General features: G+C 34.7%; 1 protein-coding gene, 1 long non-coding RNA gene and 1 pseudogene across 2 annotated transcripts in view; 2 read left to right on the forward strand and 1 right to left on the reverse strand.

Annotated features, from left to right (window-relative positions):
- The window catches only part of LOC136063961 (uncharacterized), a 58,036-nt gene extending 50,281 nt beyond the window's left edge, over window positions 1-7,755 (reverse strand). Inside the window, exons 1-3 of the long non-coding RNA XR_010625610.1 lie at window positions 7,640-7,755; window positions 6,879-6,925; window positions 6,216-6,258 (exon numbers count right to left, since the gene is read on the reverse strand). This is a non-coding gene — a long non-coding RNA (uncharacterized LOC136063961). The remainder of the gene's footprint in view (window positions 1-6,215; window positions 6,259-6,878; window positions 6,926-7,639) is intronic.
- Window positions 7,756-13,257: 5,502 nt separating this feature from the next.
- On the forward strand, window positions 13,258-15,624 carry LOC112022847 (SKP1-like protein 1B). The gene is made up of 2 exons (XM_024055471.2): window positions 13,258-13,659; window positions 15,268-15,624. The coding sequence occupies exons 1-2, from the start codon at window positions 13,294-13,296 to the stop codon at window positions 15,439-15,441; spliced, it is 540 nt and encodes a 179-aa protein (XP_023911239.1). The 5' UTR covers window positions 13,258-13,293; the 3' UTR covers window positions 15,442-15,624.
- Window positions 15,625-26,474: 10,850 nt separating this feature from the next.
- On the forward strand, window positions 26,475-26,556 carry LOC111993809 (small nucleolar RNA Z102/R77; annotated as a pseudogene).
- Window positions 26,557-27,520: the final 964 nt, after the last annotated feature.

Raw genomic sequence — 27,520 nt, forward strand, 5'->3', positions numbered from 1 at the left:
AAAAAAAAAAAAAAAAACTTTGTTCTTTATTTCAAATTAATTTTCTTAAAATACAAATCAAAGGAAAAAAGTATTCTAGTAATTAAAAAGATAAACTTAAAAAACAAAATCCACATTCCCACAACTTCACCATCATTCTGTTTGTTTCAGCGATGATGTTTTATAGAAAATGAGTTATTTTTCAAAAAACATTTTCTATAAAACTATCTCATTTTCTTATGTTTGGTAGCAACTTTAAATGAGTTGAAAAATAATCTTATAACTTCCCTTATTTAGTTTGGTGTGAGATAAAATTGTTCTCTAAAAAAATTTAGTAAAAAACAATCTTTAAAAATAAGCCATACTTTTTTTGTTGACTAAAGATAGTTTTCCTTTAACTTATTTTTTTTGATATTATCAAATACTGAAAAATACGGAAAACTATCTTTACACAAGATTTTTCATCGAAACAAATAAAGCTAACGAGAAATTAAAGTCTCTTATCTATGAAAAATTGATCCAGGAGGTTCGAATCCAACCTATTCTCTTATTCTCTCCATCACCCATCTAAGAATTCTTTCATTGTCACCCACTGGTTGATGCTTAAGTTATGCTCAAATTTTCTACTATGACTCATATTTTCCGAGTCCAAATCTTCTGTCTTACTTTTCCTGCTCCACTCTATACTCCACCAATAAATACTTACCACGTGTTCACCTAATTAATTAAATATTATAATTATTGACTTATTAATCTTACAGTTATTAATTAATAGTATCGTGTGGCAAGTATTTATTGGTGGAGTATAGAGTGGAGCAGGAAAAGTGGGACAGAAGATTTGGACTCATATTTTCCACAATAACTTGACTTGACTCATATTTTTCCAAAGAAGGCTTGACCAAGTCTCCCCTACCGTGAACTAAAATTAAAAAAAACAAAAAATAAAAAAGTTTCACCTGCTGTTAGAATTCTTTGTCGTTTATTTGAAATTAATTTTCTTGAAAACACAAAATCAAAGGCAGAAAAGTATTTTAACAATTAAAAGATAGACTTAAAATAAAAAAAATACAAAATCCACTATTTTGCATGGATTCCAACGAGATTAACTAAAAAAGTCTCTTTATCTTTGAAAAAGGGATCCAAGTTATCAAAAACTAATTGGTGTCATCTCTTTTTGATACATTGATAGTTGGAGGTGGGAAGATTTAGTCCTTGAATGTTTCTATTGGAAACATTTTGAGGTGTCAACCAGTTAAGTAAAAAGTTAAAACACTCTTGACAATAAATAAATAAACAAATAAATAATATTGATGTCATAACTCATAAATTCAAATGCTATTTTATTGTAATATAAATAAATAAAACCCATCACGACTCTCGTTTAGGTTATTCATCCCCATGTGAAATAAAATATTTCTTATCAACATGTGGCTATGGTAGTGGAGTCAATTTCGTATCGTACCAGCCGATATGGCTGGAATTTATCGTACCGACAAGTGAACTGGTATAGAAATACCCATGATTCGTACCACATAAAATACCGGTTTTTATCGAACTATACCTAACATACCGCCGAATATCGGACATCTCGGCCAAAAAATGGAAATCGGGCGGTACTAAAAACTTGAAGAAAATGGAAAAAATTAGCAACAGAAAGCTCACGATGCCGTCCTCACTGGTTGTTTTCCCATGTTGTCGGCCATTCTCCTAGCCTTCCTCTTTTTGTTTTATCTAGCCGTTTTTTTTTTTTTTTTTTTTTTTNGTTTAATTGTTTTGTTTGAGTTCTGACACCCCAAGTGAACTCTAATGAGTTCAAATTTCAAATATACTTGACTTTTAGGCTGGCTGCTATTCACATTTGATAAGTAATTTTATGTTTTTTTTTTTTAAAAAAAAATAATTAATATCATCTTTTTAACTTTTTATTATTATTACAATCTAGTATGTCAGGTTATATTAATGGGTTGATATTTGAGCAAGAAATAATCATATTGAAAATGAGCAATTAATTTAGAAAAATATGCCATTATAAATTTAAGGATTGTTATATAGATTTATAAATAATTCTAAATAAATAATAAGATTGTCAATATATATATATATATATATATATATATAAAATAATAGCGATAAACTCAAAACGATACACCGATATTGACTGGTACCCGAAATATATCGTATCGCTCGCCAAACCGGTACAGCCTTCGGTATGGTATTGACTTCTTTGGGCTATGGTTAAAAAGGAAAAAAAAAAAAAATCCACTCCTCGTTTTGTAATTAAAAGGATAACTGGTTAAAAGGATAACTGCCAATAATATTTTTTATTTTGCTTTTTCATTTTTCTTCGAATGGCAACCCAACAGCCGAAACTAACCCATAAATTAATATGAAATGACCCAATCTAAAAGGCAAAATGAAAATTCTTGATTAAAAAATTAAAAAAAAAAATTCTTTTACATAAGAGTGTGTGTGTGTGCGCACGAAGGCTAGATTAGGGATGGAAAAAATTCCTTGTCTAGCCCCCCAAATGTGTTTAAGGTAAGTAACATAATTTCCCTTCAAAGGAAAGGGGGAAAAAAAAATCTGAAATGAAGTTAATGAACAATGATCTTTATTAGCAAAGGAAATATACACCAAATTTCCAACTTTTCGTTCCTCAATCATTCTTTCAAAACACATAAAATAGAAAATTTGTCCAATGATTTATAAATATCTCCTCCATTGACTTATTTTCCATGGTTCCATTTTTCTATTCTTCCTAAGAATAAAGCCTAAGGACGAACAACTTAGTTTTGCTCGACTTATTGCTGTCCACTTATTGATGCTTTTACTAAGGTCCGACTCCATTTTTCTAGGGTGACTCCTATTTTCCACAAAGTCAACTTGACCAAGACTTCTAGCATTCAGCGTAATGTAAAAAGTGTGATTTTGCGGGATCTAATTAGCTTAACTAGTAAAGTCTTTGATGATTGAAAAAGAGATCTAGGGTTCAATCCTCCCTACAAAAATTGATTGGTATTTTGGTTTGATGATAAAGAGTTATTTCAGAAGCGGACGTCATAGGTTGAAACTCTCTCAAAAAAAAGTTGAGATTTTTTTTTTTAATCATATATTTTTGTGTGTTTTTCAATATGACTCGTCTCTTAATTGCCAACAGATTAAATTAAAGGTTTGTGGGTTTCAATTAGCTCAACTGATAAGGTTCCTGATGGTTGTATAAGAGATCTGGGGTTTAATCCTCGCCTACACCAAACTGATTAGTATTTTGGTCTGATGATAAAAAACTATTATCAAGAGTGGACGTCATAGGTTGAAACCCTTCTTATAATATATATATATATATATATATATATAATAAAATAAACGTTATTTCTTAATATTGACTTACTAATCCCTACCTAGAATTCATTAACTTTAATTATTGAAAAAAAATATAATCTTGCTTAAAGTGTCACATTGTTATGTATATATACTTGGAATAGGATTCTTAATATCCACTTTTCATTTTTTGTTTTGTTTAATATCCTTATTGTTGAGTTCAAATTAATTTTCTTAAAAACACAAATAAAAGAGGAAAAAGTATTTTAAAAAATACTTAAAAGATAATCTTTGGAGAAACAAAATCCAAGTTCATACAACTTCACTACTCTTGGAGGTTTTAATTGGTTCAACTTGATGGACCTAGATTCAAATCCAACCACCAAATTATTAATCTATTCAATTTCCTTTTTAATTTTTTTTTTTTCAATCGCAACTCAATCACTGAATCAAACCCATAAATGATATAAAAAAAATTTTAAAAAAAATATATGAAATTACCCAATAATATGAAATAAGGACAAAGTTTAGCTACAAAATTGATTGTAACTTAAGTCTACAAACCTACTTAATAAAATAAATATTATTACATATTTTGAAAATTTAACCGTTAAATTGCATGTTCTTTACGCTCTTAATACACATGTTAAATTTTGTGTCAATTGGATAATATTTACTATATGATCTATAAGTTTATATTTTATACATAATTTAAATTACAAAAACTTGTAATTTAAAAAATTTATTGATTACATGGCTATTGATTTTTAATTTGCTTAAAATTTTGGAAGCATGAAAGATATAAGAAGAAGATGTAATCCAATGGTGAATTTGTCAAAATTCACCTCCAATAAAAAGATATTGAGTAAAGTTGTAATATAAGGTTAAACCAATTTTGTAACTAAAATTTATCCATAAAATAATATGGACAAGGTTTCTCTCCAAATTAAAACCCTTCAAACTTCTCATATATCTTTTTATTAGGTGTGAATTTTGAAAATCTAACCATTGAATTGCATGTTCTTTATGTTCTTAACACACATGTTAAATTTCGTTCAAATAAAATTTTATTTACTATTCAATCAATAAATTTATTTTTTATGTATAATTTTAGATCACAAAAAACTTGAGATTTAAACATTTTATTGATGACATAGTTATTGATCTTTGATCTTCTTGAAATTTTGGGAGCATGGAGGGTATAATAAGAACATGCATTCCAACGGTTGGAATTTTAAAATTCACATCCAATAAACAGATATATGAGGAGTTTGAAAGGTTTCTCTTCAAACTAGTTTGGAGAGACCCTTTTCCAAACAATATTGAATTCCTTGAATTTGTTATGGAACCAGTTTACCGGAAAGATACCAAAGAATATTGGAGTTTTGTGCCAATTAGAANATCAAGTAAATGTTAAAACGTAAAACTAGACATCATAAGCCTGTGATGTGCATCACTACGTAGGTACGTATAAGCAATTATAAATCACAACTAAATAAATAAATAAAAATTTGGTTATCTAGGTTGTTTGTATATTAACTAACTTCCACATTTGAATGTCATGTGAGTTATGCTAACTTTATTAGGTAGCACTAAGCCAAGTTATTGGTATGGTCACTATGGCAACTGATATTATATATTCCTTACATAGATTATTCAAAAACTAATGATAATCAGTCCTTATGGGACCAAAAATGATTCAACTATTAACAACTGACAGAGCAATATATTATTGCAGAAAAAAAAAATCAGCAATTAATACTCCTAAATCAACATGAATGAGGACAACAAGATTCCACACGACCAAACAAAGGTAACAAATGAATGTTGCACAAAAATATTCCACACAACCAAAAAAAACTAATAATGCATACACATAGTCACACACCTACTCATTCAATATAATCTCTGCCACCAAAGTGCACATAGTAGAATCTATAAAGCACATAAAAATTCAATGAGAAAGTAATAATCTATTCCCCCAGGTAAAACCAACTTCTCAAGCAATCTTTATGACCCACATTTTGGAAATTTCCAACAAAGCTTGCACTAGCTAACAATGTCAAATTGTATAACAAGACTTACATATAAGTCATAATTAATCATTTAGGTATGCAAAAGATGGTAAATAAAAAATGTGATCATATCTCAATTTTGAGACATGGATCCTGCTAAATCTTTTTCAATGTTCTCATTTACCACTAACTCAAGCCACATTCTTTTTCCCATCTTTTCCTTGTATCACATTCACTAATTTTCTCATTAGTTTAGTTCCATCTGTTCTTTCCCATTTAGCTCTCTACTTCTGTTTAGGTCCAAATTCGTAATGCCTTTCAAATGTGTGCAATAATGTAGTCTTCAGTACATAATTGTAATTACAAACTTGGCTTCAAGTAAATGTGTATATAAGCACCAGAAGTATCTAAGGATTGAGCTGCACGGATTTCCTAGGTTACAGATTAATATTAATTGCACTGAGAATGAATGGCATGCATACTTTAAAGTGATGCAAATGCATCAGACTTCTGAACATAAGGCTAGAAAGTCAACAACTATATGTGAGGGGGTGATAACCATTTATGATCATGGCAGGGCATAGATCCATTAACAATATTACCAATGAACCAACTGAAAGTTATGTAGAACAATAGGATTAAAGAAGAACAAAAGGTTAAACAGAACAAACATAGGCTTCACCACTTAGAATTTTCCTTAATTCTAGGCATCAACAAATAAGGGTGTTTGGCATCACCACCAAACAAAAGAGGAGCTCAGATTCTCAACACATAACATTTTCATTCCAAATCATACTCTCTTTATGATTACAGGAGCACTAGAACAAACAGTACTAAAAGTGAATGCAACAGATACATAGAACGAACAACTTCAGGCTGAAAACAAAGTGCATTTGATTTTACCTTCCAATGTAAAGTGTCTTTATGATATACGCACTTATAAGACCTGCATGAAAGTTACAGTATAGGAAGTTAGATGATAATGTGTACCAAATTCCCCACAAAAAGTTCATTAAAATTTAGCAAGCCAATAATTATTTTTTCAAAAACAACTTTCAAGTGAAACAAAAATAGAAAGTCCAACATATGATCATAGACATATAACACTAAGTAGCAAGCCTTTGAGCTTGATGCTTTACAATCCAGTACAACACAATTATGTCACAAAGATTGTCATGTTTGCTTGTTTACTATGTGCTCTACATACAGAAAAGAAGAAGCAATAATAATAAGCAAAAAACAACTGCAAAAACAACTTAATGCTATCCAAGAGCAGTACCAGTGAAAAAGGGATAAAGAAAGGTCCACTACAACTTTAATGCTACAACTTTAATGCTATAAGACAATCGATGCTGCTGAAATCAAGTGATTGGACCGCATTAAAAATCACGATAAAGTCAGCACCATTCACCACTCCCTCACCGAATACACTACTATGAAATGAGGGTGTTTCATCTTGATTGAGAACCTTGAAGTTTAACATGAGAGAAATATCATGCATTTATCAAACATGTCAATTTCCATGTCTGACATTTGTATAAGGAATTAAGGATGAAAATCGTGTACCTGCAGTGCGCAAACTAAATCAATTGCTTACAATATGGCACCAACAGCTGCACATACAAAAACAATCAGTATTAAAGGGTGATAATCTAGTAAGCAAGGACATGGACACAGGTGCTGGTATGGGTACGACACAGTGACACGAGCAATTTTTTAAAAATGATAACATGAAACGGTGGTTACAAGTGACACGGATACGACACCAGTACAACAGACAAATACGACAGCCCAAATGAAGTGTCGTGCTGCCTAAGTGATAATCAATGATTGTATGAACAAAAATGATTCAACAATAGATAGTCTCCTAGCTAATCTTGAATCACCAATTCTATTAAATAACAAATAGCCCCATGGTATAGACAACACTCAAATAGTTAAGACTTTGTTTGGGTGAAATGTAAGATCCAAAGAAATGGGTGCATTAGTTCTATTAGATAAGGACCATTTTTGCGAAAAATACCTGTACCAAGCTTGCAGATGTTACCTAGTGATTGATATAAGGCAAAATGAAATTATAGTACCAACTAACCAACTACCCCAAACAACAATATTGTGGTGAAATTCATGAAAAATATGAAGAACCCATGTCAGTATGATGCAAGATTCAGTAAATTCTTCAGCTAGAGGACATAACTTTAGCATGGAATATTCAAAGAAATATAGAGAAGCATCAAAAATCAAGTAGGTAATGAATCTCACAATCACAAATATCAAGACTGATAAATCTAAATTCCATAGATTCAATCATTTGTTCATATACTTACAGAGAGAGACTGAGAACTGAGAAGAGACGAGAGACGCTCGTGCCTTCAAGCGAGAGAGACTAGAGTGAGAAAAGAGGAGAGTTTTGAACTAGCATTTTCAACGGAACTTGATATTATAAAATGGGTTCTTAAAATAATAAAAAAATAATAATAATAATAATAAATGGGTTCTTTTAAAATTTTATATGCACAAATAAATACATAACTGATGATACTAAAAATCACCAGTAAGTCATACAATCTTCACGTACTCAAAACAACACCTGCACAATACAAAAAAAATAAAACCTTAAGAGAGTACCAGTATGGTACCAACCAAAAACTCTCCGAAACTTAAGTTAGAGAACTTTCTTCACAACTCTAGAGTGCCAAAATTATGGTAAATTATGCGTACCTTGGTGTGTGAGGGTTTTGAAGTTTTAATAGTAGCATAGGGTTGACATCCGTTCTTTGGCATAAATGGCATTTCCTTGTAGGGAAGATCATCATTAATACACGTATTTTGCGGGATCCTTTCCTTGTAGGAATCCCCTTGATTAGCGTTAACCGTGGGGTACAAAATGTTTCCTTATATACTCATGCGTGGAGGCCCAATTAGGCCATGTTAGACCCGTCAAAGGTTTTCTTATCTCATCTATGCATTCTAGTCATCTCATTCAAGTGTCGTTGATCTCAAGGTGCAGCCGTCGGCCTTGAGGTGGAACCATCGTTCATGTCTATGAATGCATAAGCAAAGGTGGACAAGTTCATCAGGACTGTCAGTTTTGCCTTATGTGAATGAGTTTATCAAACTTTTAGACTTACCTTTATCAACAACTTTTGGCAAAATTAAAAGTAAAAAAAAGTCTGATAAAAAAATAGTAAAGTAAAAAAAATAATTAATTAATTATAAACAACAATAATTATTGTACAAAATCTATTAAAATTGTAAACAACCTTAAAAAAACCAATTAAAAGGTTAGTTTATATACGCAAAGTTTAGACATATAATTTGATTTCTTAAAATAAATTAAGAAAATATATCAATTTAAAAGTGTTAAGCGTAGATTCTCAAAAAAATAAAAAATAAAAATTGCTAATAGCGGAATGATAGCTTGGTGGCATTTATTTTGGTGTCACGGTTTGTTTAAAGTGTGAGGAATTCTTTAAGTAATACAACAAAATCTCACAATATTATCACAATTAATTGAGGTGTTTGCACGTCATAAGTCAAAATAAATTATTCATGGACTACCCCAATTAAAAATAAGAGTTGCATGAAAATATTGTGAAATTTTGTTGTCTCTAAACTTTCTTAAGTGCGAGATATTATTTATTTATTTATTATATTTCGGTTTGTTTATAGTAAAAATGGGAAATTGTTTCTTTGTTTTTCTGCTCTAATGTCAAAAAAGGGCAAATAATTTAACATATAGCAGTACTTCAAAGGATTTTTATGACCAGTTAAAGGGAAATTGCCCCGTTTTGCTCTTAGCTCTTATAGTGGTCCATATAAAAATGATAGAATGTCAATCACAGCCTGCCACATAGGAGAATTGTGGCAAAAATAGTGAATTTATTTATGGTACTAGAAAAACTTTTTTGGGGGGGAGGGGGCTAAAAAAACTCAAACCCTAAGTTTTTCTTATATAGTTTGTGTTTGTTTGACGTTATACTCACAATTATTTTATTATAATTTTTTTTATACAAGATAGAATTTTTACTCTAACCTAATCTAAGTGTATATTTGTGTGAACCTCCCTCCTGGATACTTAAACCTCGACTCTTACCCTACACATTCCACAAGCATTTATACTTGTGGAGTGACCAACACACTAAAGGTGCACGGTGATTTTATTATAAATCTGCTTTTACTTGTAGTGGTGTTGTTCTAATACTCAATTTAATGATAATAATAGTAATTAAAAAAAAATTGTCTAACCCAACCCGATCCACGTGAGTTGGGTTAGTTTGGGTTAAACCCCTATGATGGGTTGGGTTGGATTTGATTTTTTTTAACCCACCATGATGGGTGAGTTGAAAAAACTTTTCAACTCGGCCTATGCACACCCCTAATCACAAGAACCAACCTTTCACCTTTTAAGGGTTATAAATGTAATTTCCTAAATAAAATTATTACCAAACTAAAGAAATTAAAGTGCTAGTTATACCTATATATTATAATGAAAAGGTGTGCCTGTATGATGTATCACACATCTTATTACTTAATAGAAAAACAAATTAGTTGAGGCATTTTATAATTCTAAAATATCATCTAGGCCATTCCAACTTCAGGTTATGACTTGTGATAAATTAAGTTCACTAAAATTACAATCACAGTAGTACTCATGCCTTCATACCTTCTTCTTCTTCTTCTACTTCTTTTTTGGGGGGGGTCTCAGTTTTTTTTTTTTTTTTTTTTTGATAATATATAAAGCAACTAGATTAGTCATAAAACTCCATATCTGTTACGAAGATGAAATATGATCTTAGGTCTATAGTATTTGTTTCTTTCATGTAGGTCGCAAGGCAATACAGTTGCATGTGCTTTAACCTAGAGAGCAAAACTTTATTTTTTATTACAAATCTGGTTGGAGCCTGTTCCACTGGATATTTTGTCTGATTTTCCTAATTCATGATTAATAATATATCACGTATTTTTTTCTTTAAAAAAAGAAGGGGTCTATAGTACAATGTGAAAATTTATTACCTCTCATTTCTTGTCTTTTCTTTTTCTTTGGGTAGGCAGCTAATTACCAAATAAGGGAACAAGGCAACGAGTTTTGAACTCATTAAATTTTGGTGGGCTCTGATTGTCCTAGTTTAATCATTGGGCTTATTAAGGCCCAGATATAAAACCCATATTTTGTTTGACAGTTTTCTTTCGTTAAATGAATTTCATTTTTGTCAATTTCCTTTAGTTATAAGTAAAAGTCATGTGGTTCCAGTTAGCTCAACTGATAAAATTTCTGACAGTTGAATAAAATATTGAGATTCAATCTCTGTCTACACCAAAAACCGATTGGTGTCTTAATTTGATGATAAAGAGCTATTGTCAAGAGCGACATCNTTTGTTTTTCTATTAAGTAATAAGATGTGTGATACATCATACAGGCAACACCTTTTCATTATAATATATAGGTATAACTAGCACTTTAATTTCTTTAGTTTGGTAATAATTTTATTTAGGAAATTACATTTTATAACCCTTAAAAGGTGAAAGGTTGGTTCTTGTGATTAGGGGTGTGCATAGGCCGAGTTGAAAAGTTTTTTCAACTCAACCCATCATGGTGGGTTAAAAAAAATCAAATCCAACCCAACCCATCATAGGGGTTTAACCCAAACTAACCCAACTCACGTGGATCGGGTTGGGTTAGACAATTTTTTTTTTAATTACTATTATTATCATTAAATTGAGTATTAGAACAACACCACTACAAGTAAAAGCAGATTTATAATAAAATCACCGTGCACCTTTAGTGTGTTGGTCACTCCACAAGTATAAATGCTTGTGGAATGTGTAGGGTAAGAGTCGAGGTTTAAGTATCCAGGAGGGAGGTTCACACAAATATACACTTAGATTAGGTTAGAGTAAAAATTCTATCTTGTATAAAAAAAATTATAATAAAATAATTGTGAGTATAACGTCAAACAAACACAAACTATATAAGAAAAACTTAGGGTTTGAGTTTTATTTAGGACGAGGAGAAAAAAATAAATAACAAAATTATATAATATATATTTTTATATTTAAATATATATATTAAATATAGGTGGGTTAGGTCGGGTTAGACGGGTTTGTAAATCTCATGACCCAAACCCAACCTGACCCATTGTTAAAAAAAAATTCATGACCCAACCCAACCCACCACCCCTAAAAACTGATCTAACTCGATGGGTTGGGTCGGATCGAGTGGATTTTGGTCGGTTTGTTGCACATCTCTACTTGTGGTTGGAAAAAAAAAAAAAGGAAGGAGAAAAAAAAAACAAAATAAATGGGGAAAGGTGTTGGGTTAGGGGTAGGGGGTGCGTATAAATATATTAAAAAAATAGAATAGTTATATTTAAATAATGTTATATTCACAATATTTTTTTTACAAAATTTAAGTGGTAAATTATTATTAATTTTACTTTAGGCTACTACTAACATAAATTTTTTACTCACTAAATTATTTTGAAATCTTCTTTCTCTTTCTATTGTGTGTGTGTTAATTTCTCAAAAAAAAAATTATTGTAAAATGTTGTGAAATTATTTTGTCATTTTTAGTAATTTATACTTCAAACAACAATTTTGATAAATGTAGCCAAATTCTCAATTTTTTTAAAAAGTACTTTTTAATGGCATTTAATAAATGCTTTGCTTAAAAAAAATAAAAATAAAAAACTAATTTCATGCAACACTTTTAAAAAGAGTTTAAATTCGGTTCGAAAGCTTGCGTAAAACACTCCTTTTACGCCAGCTAATAAAAACTTGGCACGTTGGTATTTGGCTTATTTCACAATTCTTATCTTCTTCTTTGAATTTTCTCTCTCCCCGTTCCCTTTGTAACTCTCTCTTCTCGCGACTTTTTGTTTTTTTTCCATAACATCAAATCCATTGCTCTTCCCCGCACTGATCCGTGCATCAACACAGTGGCAATGGGCATTAAATCTGAAAGTAAAAAGAGAGCCAGAAAACAAGCATATCAACCTCAAAAAGTAAGAGAAAAAAAAAAAAAACTTAAAAGGAGTGGAAATTCCTTGGGTTGCAAATGGGCATATTAACACTAACAACAGGCTCAAGTCCCGCAGAGAAGTCATTGATTGGCTCAACTCTGTCGTTTTTGCGTTTGATAGATCTGAAGGTTTTTCTGATTTGTTAAAAAAAAAAAAAAAAAATTTCAATTGAATGTTGTTTTTTTCTTCTTGTAGAATCAGAATAGAGGGATGAATAGCAACTGGGTTAAGAAACTGGTTTGCAAAGATCCAATTAGCAGTCACGGCCTTTTCATCCGTAGCAATTTCTTTCTCTCTTTTTTTTTTTTAATTTTTTTTTTTTTTGGGGAGAACTTCATGGTTCTGTTTTCGCTTCTGTTCTCTTGCCCTTATTGATATATCGATTCAGAGTCTCTTCCCTTAACGGAGGGAACGAAGAGAGAGACAATTTAAAGAAGTAGAAGAGGAAGATTATGAGTGGGTCCGTGAGAGGAGAGAGACGAAACACTTGAATAAGTACGTGGCATATTTTCATTGGTTTTCATGCAATACTTTTAGAACCCTTAAAATAATAAAATTTTTAAAAACCCTATGCTACAAAGAAAAAAAAAAAGAAGAAAAAAAAAAAAAAGGAAAAAAAAAGTACACAACACAAAAACCACGCCGCCTCAGTTTCTTAAGCCCCACGCCTCCTTTATAAATACTCTGTCCTACACTCTTTCACCTTCTCATCCCAGCACTACAGCTCTCTAGCTCTCTCTCTATCTGTGAAAACAACAATGGCGTCGTCTTCAACAAGCGTGGTGGTGAGTAACAAGGAGAAGGAGAACAAGAACACGAAGAAGGTGACCCTGAAAAGCTCAGACGGCGAGTCCTTTGAGGTGGACGAGAGCGTGGCTATGGAGTCACAGACCATAAAGCACATAATCGAAGATGGTCACTACAGCTCTCTAGCTCTCTCTCTATCTGTGAAAACAACAATGGCGTCGTCTTCAACAAGCGTGGTGGTGAGTAACAAGGAGAAGGAGAACAAGAACACGAAGAAGGTGACCCTGAAAAGCTCAGACGGCGAGTCCTTTGAGGTGGACGAGAGCGTGGCTATGGAGTCACAGACCATAAAGCACATAATCGAAGATGGCTGCGCCAACAATGAGATACCATTGCCAAACGTCACGAGTGGCATTCTTTCACGGGTCATCGAGTACTGCAAGAAGCACAAAGAGGCTGCTGGCGAGTCTGAGCCCTCTGTGACCTCTTACACTTCCAACAGTACCACCAACCCACTCACTGAATGGGACACTGAGTTCGTCAAGGTCGACCAGAACACTCTCTTCGACCTCATTCTGGTCCGTACTACACCTTTCGTTCCTTTTCAAAGTACCCTTTTGGCGATTCTTTCTGCTTTATTTTACTGCTTTCATTGATTGTTTGTGTTGTGAATTTTTTTTTTTTGGTTTGTTAATAGTTTAATATTTTTTTAAAAAAAAAGTTTCTTTATTGAGTTTCTGTTTGGATCTTGAGAAAACAAGAGGGTGACAAGGAAAAAAGATTGGAACTTTACCCATTACTAGCTCTTTTACCTATCAGCAAGGAAGAAAAAAAGATTGGAACTTTAAGTACAGTTATGTTTAGTTTTTAGTTTTGGGGTTTTTCAATGAGCAGAATGTTTTCTTTTGCCCTTCATTATGCTTTAGCCCTTGGGCTTATTAAGCAATCTTTGTTCTCTTGTTGTTTAAAAAAAAAAGAAGATTTTTGTTCAAATAGAAAAAAGAGAGGAAATTTGAGTCCTGTTATGTTATACTTTTCAAATGAAAAGGGTTTTTGTTTTGGGTTTTCAATGGGCTGATTGATATTTTTCCCTTCATTTTTTTTATTTTTTTTCTTTGATTAGTATGTCTTTTTTGTGGGGTTATGCATTGAATGGATTTTTTTATTTATTTATTTATTTGTTTTATTATTATTTACTATTGTAATAGTTCTTTTTTTTTTTTTTTTTTTAAAATCACTAATAATGTGTTTTGATGCTGAGAAAATAAGAGGCGAGAAGGAAAAGGATGGGTTCTTTTATCTGTTTTGATGCTGAGAAAACAAGTTAAAAAGTTGAATGTTCTGATTGATGATATGTTGATTATCTTGAGTTTGCCTCTACCTCTTCCATCTCTTTTCTATGTTATTAAGTTGTGTTATGCATATATATGTTATGGGATTATGTTGTCAGTCCTGTTGTTAATGATTTTGTTATGTTATGGTGGTTTCATAAATTGTTTGCTTGGTTGTGGAGATTCAGTATAGTTGGGTTTGTTGGTTTAGGTGTTGTTCAGCTCATGGTTATTTTGTTATAATAAATAGTGAATAAAATGAACATTGATTGAGAGGTAGAAGTTCTATAAATTGTTGTTCCTAGATGTCATTTTAAATCCAAAAGATTGTTTGCTACAATGGATAGCAGTTTGATAGTGATATCAGTGCTATCTGCTTTTGGTTTTAAACTTTTAATATGTATGGTTACTTCTTGGGTATCAAAGGAATTTAGTTTTATGATGAGAAAATATGTTCTCTCATCTCTTGATTTTTGATAAATTGTATTTAGAACCTTGAAGCTTAACTGATTACACTTTACTGTCATTGCTACTTGTTTACTGTCATTGCTACTTGCTATGTAGTCATGCATCCATGTTGTGAAAAACTGAGCAAGCAATGTATGATGCCTGGTTTTATAAAAAGGGCTACTATAGGATTATAACCTAGAATTTCTTGTATTTTTTATGCTGTGATGCAGTTTTTGCTTTAGCAACTTTTGGTATTTGTGGTGTGCATGCCCTTAGTAGGACCGTTGAATTGACCACTTTCATTTATGCTCACTCATTTATAAGACATTATTATAATTTTCTCTAATTTTGTATTCATTGTCTTACTTGGTGAATTGGTGTTGTTCCTATTGTTCCAATTTTTAGGCGGCCAACTATTTGGACATTAAGGGGCTGTTGGACTTGACTTGCAAGACTGTGGCAGACATGATGAAGGGAAAGACTCCACAAGAGATTCGCGAGACATTCCACATCAAGAATGATTACACTCCAGAAGAAGAAGCGGAGGTTCGGAAGGAGAACCAATGGGCATTTGAGTGACATATAGAATTGCCCTTCTATCAAGGAATGCTGATACAATGATAGGGTTTGGTTTTTGTTTTGTCTCAAGTAGTAATAGGGTGAGGACATTAGGATGGGGAAATATTTTCGTTTCAAAGCACATACAACTGGTCCTTGCATCAATCACTCAGGTCAATTATTTTATATTCTATGCTTTGGTGCGTTGTCTTAATCCTGAAAATTTTCAGCATTCTCTTTGCCTGTGCATGAACAAAAGATTGAAATTTTGGATTAAACACTAAAGCTGGAATCTTTTGCACAACGTTTAGCAGATTCTTACCTTTACCTAGTCAATGAACTTAATGCTCTTTATATTCTGGTTAGCTAATATAAAATTAATCACAGGTTCAGGTTTTAGGACCAAAAAACCCTATATCTGATGGCATTGTAAAATCAAAACCCAACATACACGTAAAACCATTTCTATAGGTGCCTTTTTATTTTTTTTCAACATTAATAAGGTCATAACTGGCAGCTATCTTTTTCCTACACCATTAGTTAATTCTCAAACATTAAAACTCTGAGAGGATCAAATAAGCGTGCATCCAATACAATTTACAAATAAAGTACCAAATAAATCAAGTATATTTTACAAGGCCGGCCTGAATCAACAGGAAACACTATTCTCTTTCTCTTTTAATTTTTATTTTTTTAAAGCATATGAAGGGATTTAGGATTTTTAATATTTTTTAAAAAGCCAAATACTAAACTAAAACGCATGGTCAACAAGTTTATTTCCCAAAATTTAAAAATAATAATATAAAAAATATATGCTACATTCAGAATAAAGAGAAAAGGAACAAAGAAGAATAATAAAATATTAGTTTTAGCCAACCACCTGATAAACAACAACAAAAGAGACAAGGAAAACATTTTCTAGCACTTGAAAGAAAGTAAACAGAAAAATTAAGAAATATGCTACACTATAAAAGGAGAATCAATAACTTGGATGAGAATACGGTTTAGAGTATCATAATCAATCTGTGGTAGAATAGCAATGCGCCAAAGTACATTGAACTACATTAACTTCCCAATTAATCTTCTAAACTGCCCAGCATCTTTAAGCAACTCTCCCTCACCTTTGGACAGCTTTAGTTACTGCTCCATTGGCGTTTTAGCTGGTTTGCAACCAATCATACCAGCCTCCTTAAGAATATCAAGAGCATACTTCCTTTGACTAATACTAATTCCTTTGGGGCTTCTAGCAATTTCAAGTCCTAGAAAATATTTGAGTGAATCAAGGTCCTTGATTCCAAACTTTTGATCTAGAACCTTTTTCAATCTATCAACACAAGCTGAATCATTGCCTGTAATAACCATGTCATCCACATAGATTAATAATGCAGTGAATTGAGAACCATTAGAGTGAACAAATAAGGAGTGATCTGCCTGTGATTGGACAAAACCAAGAGCTAAGATTGTGGCAGAAAGCTTGGCATTCCATTGCCTGGAAGCTTGCTTGAGACCATAAAGAGACTTAACAAGCTTGCACACCATAGGACTTGTTGTAACAGAAATAGAATCAGAATTGGACTCCCCCTTACTGTGATAACTAGGTGGCAAGGTCATAATGTCATATATGTTGAAGATTCTAGAAATAATTCCAAGTTGGTAGACTTCCGTATATAGATTGATTGTAAATATATATGTTTCCATTCCAATTATATATGTTTCCTAGATTAGAGATATGCTCTCAAGTTGGTGCGTAGATGTCGCTCATTCCCAATTTGTTGAGACCATCATGAAATGCTCGACTTGATACGGCCTTGGTGAGTAGGTCAGCAAGTTGTTCTTGAGACGAGACATGAGGTGTTTCAATGATCCTTGCTTCTAGTTTTTCCTTGATGAAATGCCTATCAACTTCCACATGTTTGGTTCGATCGTGCTGAATTGGGTTATGGACAATATCACAAGCTGCCTTGTTATCACAATATAGCTTCATTGGGCTGTCATGCTTAATATTCAAATCCTTTAATAAATTACGGATCCATAATAATTCACATACTGCCTTAGCCATTCCTCTGAACTTAGATTCAGCACTAGATAGAGCAACTACAGCTTGCTTTTTGCTTCACCAAGTGACCAAATTCCCTCCTACAAAAGTGAAATATCCTGTTGTAGACCGCCTATCTTTGATTGATCTAGCCCAATCTGCATCAGTGTATCCTTTGACATCCAAATTATTCCCCTTTTTAAACATAATCCCTTTCCCTGGAGATGACTTCAAGTAGCGCAAAATGCGAGTAACTGCATTCATATGTTCTTCGCTTAGAGAATGCATGAATTGGCTTACGGCACTTAGTGCATATGCCAAGTCAGGCCGAGTATGTGCAAGATACACCAGTCTACCAACTAATCTTTGATACCTCTCCTTGTTGGTTGGGACTTGATCCGGATATATGCTTAGCTTCAAATTTTCTTCCATAGGAGTGCTAACTGGACTGCATGCTATCATACCAGTCTCACTTAGTAAATCTAAGGCATATTTTCGTTGAGATAGAAAGACACCTTCCTTTGATCTTGACACTTCAATACCAAGGAAGTATTTCAATGGACCAAGGTCCTTCATCTCAAATTCTCGGGCTAGATGGTCCTGCAATGCTTTCCTTTCTTCTGAATCATTTCCCGTTACTATCATATCATCAACATACACAATGAGACAAGTAATCATTCCTTTTTTATGCTTCACAAAAAGGGTATGATCTGAGTTACTCTGCTTGTATCCAAAAGCTTTCATTGACTTCGTAAACCTTCCAAACCATGCTCTTGGAGATTGCTTCAGACCATATAAGGCCTTTTTCAATCTGCAGACATGTTTTCCACCTTCTGACTGCATATTACATCCAGGAGGCAACTCCATGTATACTTCTTCTTGAAGATCTCCATGCAAAAAGGCATTTTTCACATCAAACTGGTGCAATGGCCAGTTAAGATTCACCGCCAAGGATATAAGAATACGAACAGTATTGATTTTTGCTACTGGTGCGAATGTCTCCATGTAGTCAATTCCATAAGTTTGAGTGTACCCCTTGGCAACTAGTCTAGCTTTGAATCGTTCAATGGTTCCATCTGCCTTGTATTTGACTGTGAAAACCCACCTACATCCAACAGGTTTCTTTCCTTCAGGCAGCTCGACAACTTTCCAAGTTGAGTTCTTTTGAAGTGACTTCATTTCTTCATTCATAGCTTCCTTCCACCTAGGATCTCCCAGAGCTTCCTGCATTTTAGTAGGAATAGATACAACAGATAATTGATTCGCAAATGACTCACTTTCTTTTGACAGTCTATGGTAGGATACATAGTTGCTCATGGGATACTTAGGATTGGAACTAAGAACAGGTTTATAGTTAACTCTAGGTATACCTCTAGTGGCTCGATTAGGTAGTACTTTTGGAAGGAATTGAGATTCAGAATGTACCTGGGGTTGTACCTGGAGTTCAGGAAAGGAATTGACCTCAGAAAACAATTGGTTAGATGGTACTTGAAGTGGAGTCGCTTCCATCTGATTCTGATTATTTTCCCCATTCAAACTAACATCCGGTTGGTCAAGAATAGGTTGCTCACGTAGCACAGTTTCCTCATCTGGACACTCACCACTTTTATCCAAAAATTCACCACTTGTATTCAAATGGTCCAAAGAAGGATTTAGATTTAGAGTATGCAATTCACTTCGTCTCTCCCCCTGAATTGAGGACTCGGGAACAGTATAGTACATGTCATTTTCATGAAAGACAACGTCAAGGGTGACATACATTTTCCGTGATGGGGGCTGATAGCAGCGGTAGCCTTTCTGAAGTGAGGCATAGCCAACAAAGACACATCGTAGGGCTCGTGGTTCTAGCTTATCATGCAATGGCTTAGGAAGATGCACAAATGCCACGCACCCAAAAATTCTAGGTGATAAATTCGGAGCAGTAGGAGCAGTTACAGTCGAATGAAGAACTTCAAAGGGAGTTTGAAAATTCAGCGAGCTGGAGGGTACACGGTTAATGAGGTAAGCTGCAACACTGAGCGCTTCACCCCAGTAACTGGTGGGCATGTGAGCTCCAAACAAAGAGGCTCGTACAACTTCAAGTAGGTGGCGATTCTTGCGCTCCGCAACCCCATTTTGTTGAGGGGAATAAGGGCAAGTTGTCTGGTGAGATATGCCATGTTCTTGCAAGTACTTCTTCAGGTCCTGATTAACAAATTCTCCACCATTATCAGTGCGAAGAACTTGTATGTGAGATTGGTATTGAGTGGCGATCATCTTATGAAATTTCTGAAACAAGGAGCTAACTTCATTTTTTGATTTCATCAAGCAAACCCAAGTCATACGAGTGTGATCATCAATAAATGAGACAAACCAATGAGAACCATTCAAGGACGGGTTTTTGGCCGGCCCCCATACATCAGAGTGAATCAACATAAAAGGTACTGGACTTTTATTCATACTCAAGGGGAACGATACACGGTGACTTTTTGCAAGTTCACAAATACTACATTTGAAATCTGATGTATTTAACTAAGAAAACAACTTTGGGAACAATACTTTTAAATATCCAAAAGATGCATGACCCAAGCGCCTGTGCCACAACCAAATTTTGGAGGACTTGTCGATCTGATTCGCTGAAAGAGCTTGAGCCAACTGATGTGAGCTAGTAGGCTTCAGATCCAGATAGTACAGCTTCCTCCTTCTAGTACCACAACCAATCGTCTTCCGAGTTCGAATGTCCTTAAAAACACAAAGGTTAGGCCAAAAAATCACAACACAATACAACGCACTAGTTATTTGAGCGACAGACAATAAATTATGGTTGAGGGAAGGTACAACTAAAACAGAATCAAGATTCAAATTATCTGAGAGAGGAATTGAACATTCCCCAATCACAGGTGAGGGATTGCCATTGGCGATAGAGACTATATGTGTGGTGGACTGTTTCATAGATGGAACATGCTGACTGTCAAAGGTCATGTGATCCGTAGCACCGGAATCAATTATCCATGTACTACTACTACTATTTGATGCAGAAGTATGGAAAACCTTACCAATGTTACCTGAAGTAGCAATCAAAGAGGAAGCTTCTGCAACATCATTGGAAGGTTTGGTCACAGCAACAGAGGCTTGGTGGTTTGGCTTCGAATTGCGCTTGCGCGGTGCCTTTGCTGGATCCCACCAATCTGGATAGCCAATTAAGTCATAACACCGTGCCTTTGTATGGCCTGTCTCACCACAGTGAGTACACAAACGTTCGGGTTTGGCAGCACCTATTTCATAACTGCCCTTCTGAGATCGTGCTTGGTCAGAATCAGTCTTTTGAGCGGATTGTCGAGGCTGGGGCTTAGAGCGTTGAGCCATTAGAGCGGAAGACTCAGGATTATCAGGTTCAGCATTTAAGGTAGCTTGGCGTACGGCATCTCGACGGACATAGGCATAGGTGTCGTCGAGGTCCATCGAGGGGTCCTTCCGAAGAACCTCACCTCTAATCTGTTCGAATTCTGCATCCAGGCCACTAAGAAAGATGTGCACTCTCAACCGTGCAACAGATTTCTTATAGGTGACTATATCATCGGGATCCTTCATGATAACTTTATCACGATAATCTAATTCTTGGAAAATTTCGACAAGCTCACCATAATAAGTTGATAGAGGTCGACCAGCTTGTTTGGTGGTGAAGGCACGCTGATTCAATGCAAAGAGTTGTGTCTCATCCGATCCATCATAGAATGCTTTGGCAAGAGCACTCCAAATTTCCCTTGCGGTACGCAGTTGGAGATAACGCTTCATTATCTCTGGCGACATGGAGGTCAGCAACCAACCCTTGACCTTTTGATTCTGCATACCACTTTGCATAGGTAGCATCAGTTTCCTTTGGTGGATCAGTTTTACCCATAATATATTCGAGCTTCTCACGTCCTGCGATTTGCATCTTTAATATTTGGGACCATACATCATAGTTAACTTTGGTGAGGACAACTCCGGCATGGAAGCCAGAATTTTCAGATTGGATATGGATTACTGGGGTTGATGGTTCGAGAGTAGAGGATTCGGAAGCCATATGGTGGTACTTGTTTGCTGCGATGGTTGTTCAGAGTAGTATGGTAGTAGTTGTTTGCTATGATAGAAATTTTCGGGAGGTTCTGATACCAAGTCAAAACTTGGTTTTCATTCATTCTTTTCTTTTTACAATATTGTGGGCATAAATAGCCACTATACATAATTGGAATGCTAAAGTTTAGGACTACAAATCTCTAAGCCAGCAGACCATATCTCTAATCTAGGAAACATATATAATTGGAATGGAAACATATATATTTACAATCAATCTATATATATAATTGAGAACCATTAGAGTGAACAAATAAGGAGTGATCTACCTGTGATTGGACAAAACCAAGAGCTAAGATTGTGGCAGAAAGCTTGGCATTCCATTTCCTGGAAGCTTGCTTGAAACCATAAAGAGACTTAACAAGCTTGCACACCATAGGACTTGTTGTAACAGAAATAGAATCAGAATTGGACTCCCCCTTACTGTGATAACTAGGTGGCAAGGTCATATAAACTTCTTCATCAAGATCACCATGGAGAAAGGCATTATTGATGTCAAGTTGATATAATGGCCATCCTTTAGCTGAAGCTAAGGCAATAGGAACCCTCACAGAAACTATTTTGGCAATAGGAGAAAAAGTCTCTAAGAAATCAAGACCCTCTCTTTGTGTATAACCTTTAGCAACTAGCCTAGCCTTATATCTTTCCACACTACCATCAGCATGCAATTTGATCCTATACACCCATTTGCATCCAATGGGTTTCTTACCAGGAGGTAAGGGAGTTAAAACCCAAGTCTTAGTGGCTTCTAAGGCTTGCATCTCTTTGTCCATAGCCTCTCTCCACAAAGGATCAAGAACAGCCTGAGAGAAATATTGAGAAGTTGAAGGACCCTCATTAACATTCATTAAGTAGGACTTGTATGCAGGAACCAAATGGGAATATGTCAAGCAAGCTGAAATGTCATAAGGTGAGCCCGATGGATGAGAAGTGGCAGCTGTGCTTGGTGATGCAAGTGATGTAGTACAAGCATAATCTTGCAAATACACTGGAGTTTTATGAACTCTAGTAGACTTTCTGATTTGTGGTGGATCTGCAAGGGGGTTAGTAACAATAATAGGAACAGATTTTGACAAGGAAATGGAACCATTAGACAAAACATCATTAGGAGAAGAGTTTGAAATAGGTTCAGTGACACAAGGATGAGTAGAGATGGGAAAAGACTCTGAGGAATCAAGTGGTACATCAGGTATGCTAACAGGTGTGACGAAGGTACCCAAATCACCTTCAGTAGTAGTATCAACCCCAAGAATAAAAGGATCTGTGAAATCAGAAGCTAAGGTAGAAAAAGGAAAAACATTTTCATGGAAAATCACATCTCTAGAAGTGAAAACAGTATTAGTGGTCAAATCCAAAACATTGTAACCTTTTACACCAAATGGATATCCTAAGAAAATACATTTCCTAGCTCTATGAGCAAACTTAGACCTATGATTTGAAAGAATAGAGGCATAACAAAGACACCCAAACACTCTCAAATGATCATAAGTTGGCTTAAAACCAAAAAAGCACCTCAAAATGAGTTTTATTTGACAAAAGTGAAGAAGGAGTTTTGTTTATCAAGTAAACAGCAATCAAGATGCAATGCCCCCAAAATTTTAAAGGAATATTAGACTGAAATTTGAGAGCCCTTGCTACATTCAAAATATGCTGGTGTTTTCTTTCAACAATGGCATTTTGTTGAGGGGTTTGAACACAACGAAGTTGATGTAGTATGCCTTTTTTAGCAAAAAAAATCAAACATGATGAATTCAGTACCATTATATGTTCTAATTGTTTTAATCTTCTTAGAAAACTGTGTTTCAGCCATAGTGCAAAATTGTTCTAAAGTGGATTGTGTTTGAGACTTATGCTTGAGCAAATAAACCCAAGTACACCTTGAGCCATCATCCACAATGGTTAAAAAAAAATTTGCAGCCAACAATAGTAGGAACAGAAAAGGGACCCCACAAATCACAATGAATCAAATCAAAACATTCATTTGAAACATGAGTACTTATAGTAAAGGGTAGCCTTTTCTGCTTGGCCAATGGAAAAATGTCACAATTGAACACTTTATTAGCATTGTCAATATGTACATTAGTGTTCCTTATCAAAGCCAACTTGGCATTTGACAAATACCCTAATCTAGAATGCCATATATCTGGCTGAGCAACAGTATTTAGAACAGAATTAACAAAACCAGCTAAAGAAAAACAAGTGATGAGGTTGATACACTTGCTTGCAGTAGATAAGGGCCTTTGACCTCCCTACCCAGACCAATTGTGCTCCAATGATCAAGGTCCTGGATGAAACACATGTTGCCAAAGAAAATTAGACAACAAAGAGTAGTTTTAGACAATTGACTAACAGAAAGAAGATTAAAACTGAATGATGGAACACACAATACATTGGTAAAAATGAGGTTTTCTGAAATCCTAACAGTTCCCACATGTGTGACTTAGGCTGTTTCACCATTAGGCAAATTAACAAAGGTGTTTACAGTAGCTATAACAGTAGTAAAACATGATAAAGAATGCACCATGTGGTCTGTTGCTCCTGTGTCAATCACCCAATCTAAACTGTTAAAGGCATTCCTATCTACAATATTGGCTGAGAAAACTGAATGATGTAGACTAGGAAGAAAAGGTTTATTAGAGTTTATACTTGACATGAAAGCAGCATTGGTATTGAGATTGGGTGAAGCAGAAGTACCCACCACATCAGATGCCATACCAGTCAGCCCTTCCACACCAGTATACATGCAAGAAGAACTTACACTTGCAGCATGAGAAGCATCTCCAAAATCAGCTCCTGAATAAGTGCTTCCAGAGTTGAGAAAGGCTAGAAGTTGCTTACATTGTGTCTTGGAAATAGGGCATTGATTTGTGACAACCATGGCTTTGTCTGCATCATTGACAGAATTACATGATGCTTGATTTGCACTAGTCTCCCCTTTAGGCTTGTAACCAGGAGGGTACCTATGCAATTTATAGCATTTATCAATGGTATGCCCTTGCATATTGCAATGTGTGCAAAAAGGTCTCTCCTTCTTACCATTTCCTTTGTTCCAATTAGAATTGAAGTTTCCTTTGGAATTGGTGTACATAGCCATAGTATCTGACTGAGAGGATCCAGCAGCTCCATAACCAATATTCTTGTGAGATTCTTCTTGAAGCACCAAGGAGTATACTCTACTCATTTGGGCTTTGATACCATGTAAAAAAAAAAAAACTCTCTCTAAATAGAAACTATCTTCTCATTGATTGAAAATGAATACAAAATCACTCTACCTTTCCTTATATACACAGTTATGTACAAAAAAAGAATAACTACCTCTCCGAATTTTATGGGGAGAATTGTTACAGCTAAGTACTACCTAGCTATGACACATGTACATCCACTTGGCATCATTCCTTGTATAGAGTGTATGATCTAATCATGATAAGGAATGGACTACAACAAATCTTCTAAGTCTTCATCACTTAGGCTTGTATCTCTGTTTTGCTTTTGATACTGAGATGCACTACGTATTGCATTCAATTACAGGCTTCCCTGTTCCTGTGATGCATGCTGAGCTACTCCCTTATGCACACTGCCCTGCAACTCCCTTTGACATTTAGTGCTAGTTTCATGCTTGCATACTTGTTGCTGCTAAAGACATGCACTTGATTTATCATTACTTTTAACATCTAGCAAGCACGTTTTGTTCTATCACAAAATTTGAAAAGGTTCTCTCACCTATGTGAGGTCCTTTGTGCTTAGCTAATTAGAGAAAACTAGGGTCCCCAACCCAGCTTTCAAGAGACCAGCATTTTTCGTGTAAGTTATACATGAAAAAGTAAGGGGAAAAAAAAAAGACGAAATGAAGTAAAAGAGAAAAGAACAATTCATTTTCATGCAGAATGCAAACAAATAGGGTACATCACATGGGGACTCCCAGTTTGCTGGTTGGATCATTGGATGGGAACAAAACCAACACACAAGATTGTTGGATTTGAACCAAATAAACTACTCGGTCAAATTTTTTTTTTTTTTTTTTTATTGGTCTGCTCAAGGCCTCAGACGCTCACTTCTAGCTTGAAAACTAAATCCAAGCAGTTTCTAAATCCAAGCAGTGTCGAGAATACAGTCAATACAACATAAGGCAACTGTTTGGATTTAGTTTCAAGCTAGAATGCAAGTCTGTCAACTACAACTGCAATAGTCGGCTCCAACGCTCAATTGTAAAATATGGATCATATTTCCATCCGTATTCTTCATTGATGGCCTAAGGTGGTCTCTCTTATGGTACCACCTCATGCCATCAAGAAGAACATGGAATGGTGAGTAGGGATGGCAATTTCGCCCCGCCCCACCCCGCTTGACCCGCCCCTCCCCGCTTCACCCATGCGGGTTTTCCACGCCCCGCAAAGGTTGTGGGGCGAGGATGAGGCGGGATTTTAGACCTGCACCACGGGGCAGGGTGGGGATGGGTTTATACTTTTTAGCCTTGCCCCGCCCCGCATTAATAAGGGTTAAATTGTAATTTTTTCATACCCTAAAACCCTATTATTTAAACAAAAATATCATCAGCTTATTTTATTCTACCTAAGGTGGCTCTACCTCTTTTTTCTCTCTAGCAAAGTTGGAAATAAGATACCAATTTTAACATTTTTTTTTTTTGTCTTTATTAGAAACAAATTTATACACTATTTGAATTACTAATTTCATTCATGCTTTATACATCTTTCTCAACTTACTTTTCATCATGAACATAATATATATATTTAATGAGGTACGGGTCTAAGGCTATGTGTGTCATTGTTTTTGTAATTTTGTGTGGGCATTTGGCTGGTTAACAACACTGCTTCTTTATGCTTGTCAAAATCCATATTGGTTTGATTGCCGATATTGGTTTGTAATCAAACTAAATTGGCTGGGTTTTTGTTTTTTAATTTTTAAAGAAAGAGATGATGAGGAATACCCTATTGGTTTGATTGTCGATATGATGGCATCAATCATGTACTAGCTCTAGTTGTTTGTTCTTGTTCTCCACACAAAAATTATATACAATTTAATTTTGTTTTCTGTATTTTTATTAAAAAATATAAGGTACAGGTTTGAGAAAATGGAGATTCTTTTTGAAGAACTAGGCAATTTTTATTTTGTTATGTATTAGGAGTTTGGATTATTTTATTGTGTCATACTATGAGATTTTTGTTGTGATATTGTCTTCTTAAACATTTGGATAATATTATTTAGTTTTTGCTAAAAATTAGTTTGATTTGATAGGATAAATTTATTTATAATTTCAAGTATATTTTTATTATTGAAACATATCATTTTATTTGAAAAAATGGTAATAATTATAGGGAAAATTAACAAGAAATAAAGTTTTATGGTGTAGGGCGGGGCTTTGTGGGGCCTTAAGGGGCGGGGATGGGTTAAGAAATTTTCCCCGTCATGCAAGGCGGGGCGAGGATGGAGCAAGAAAAATCCATGCAGGGCGGGAGCGAAGATCCCATCTTTCGGCCCCGCCCCGCCCCATTGCCATCCCTAATGGTGAGTGTTTCATTTCTAAAGGCCATACAATACTTACATTCTTGTTGCCATTGAGTTTCTTATTGCAGTAGTGTCTCTTTGTGATAGCCGTTGACGGATTTTTGCAGGGTTGGATCTTCACTTATATCACATACAATGTCAGTTAATTGTACGTTTATTAAATCTGATCTATTGGGAGCAAGGAATCCATCCTAGTTAAGCCCTCAATGAGTACCAAACCAAGCCATTTTTACCACTACACAATGCTAGGTGTGCTTCTATTTTTGTTGTAATCCACACGCTATACAACTCTCATTTTACTCCTCTACCAGTCACTTCCAAGTCTTTTGCCTCTACAGTCAAATACTAGTTCTTTAGCCGCTATCCTTTCAAGCCTTGTGTCCAAAATTTTGTTCATTGTACAGCCAATAACCTGAATTGTCATTAAACAACCAAGACTCCTCCCCA

Source organism: Quercus suber, unplaced genomic scaffold, assembly GCF_002906115.3.
Source record: "Quercus suber isolate HL8 unplaced genomic scaffold, Cork oak 2.0 scaffold_600, whole genome shotgun sequence".
NCBI classification, from domain to species: domain Eukaryota; kingdom Viridiplantae; phylum Streptophyta; class Magnoliopsida; order Fagales; family Fagaceae; genus Quercus; species Quercus suber.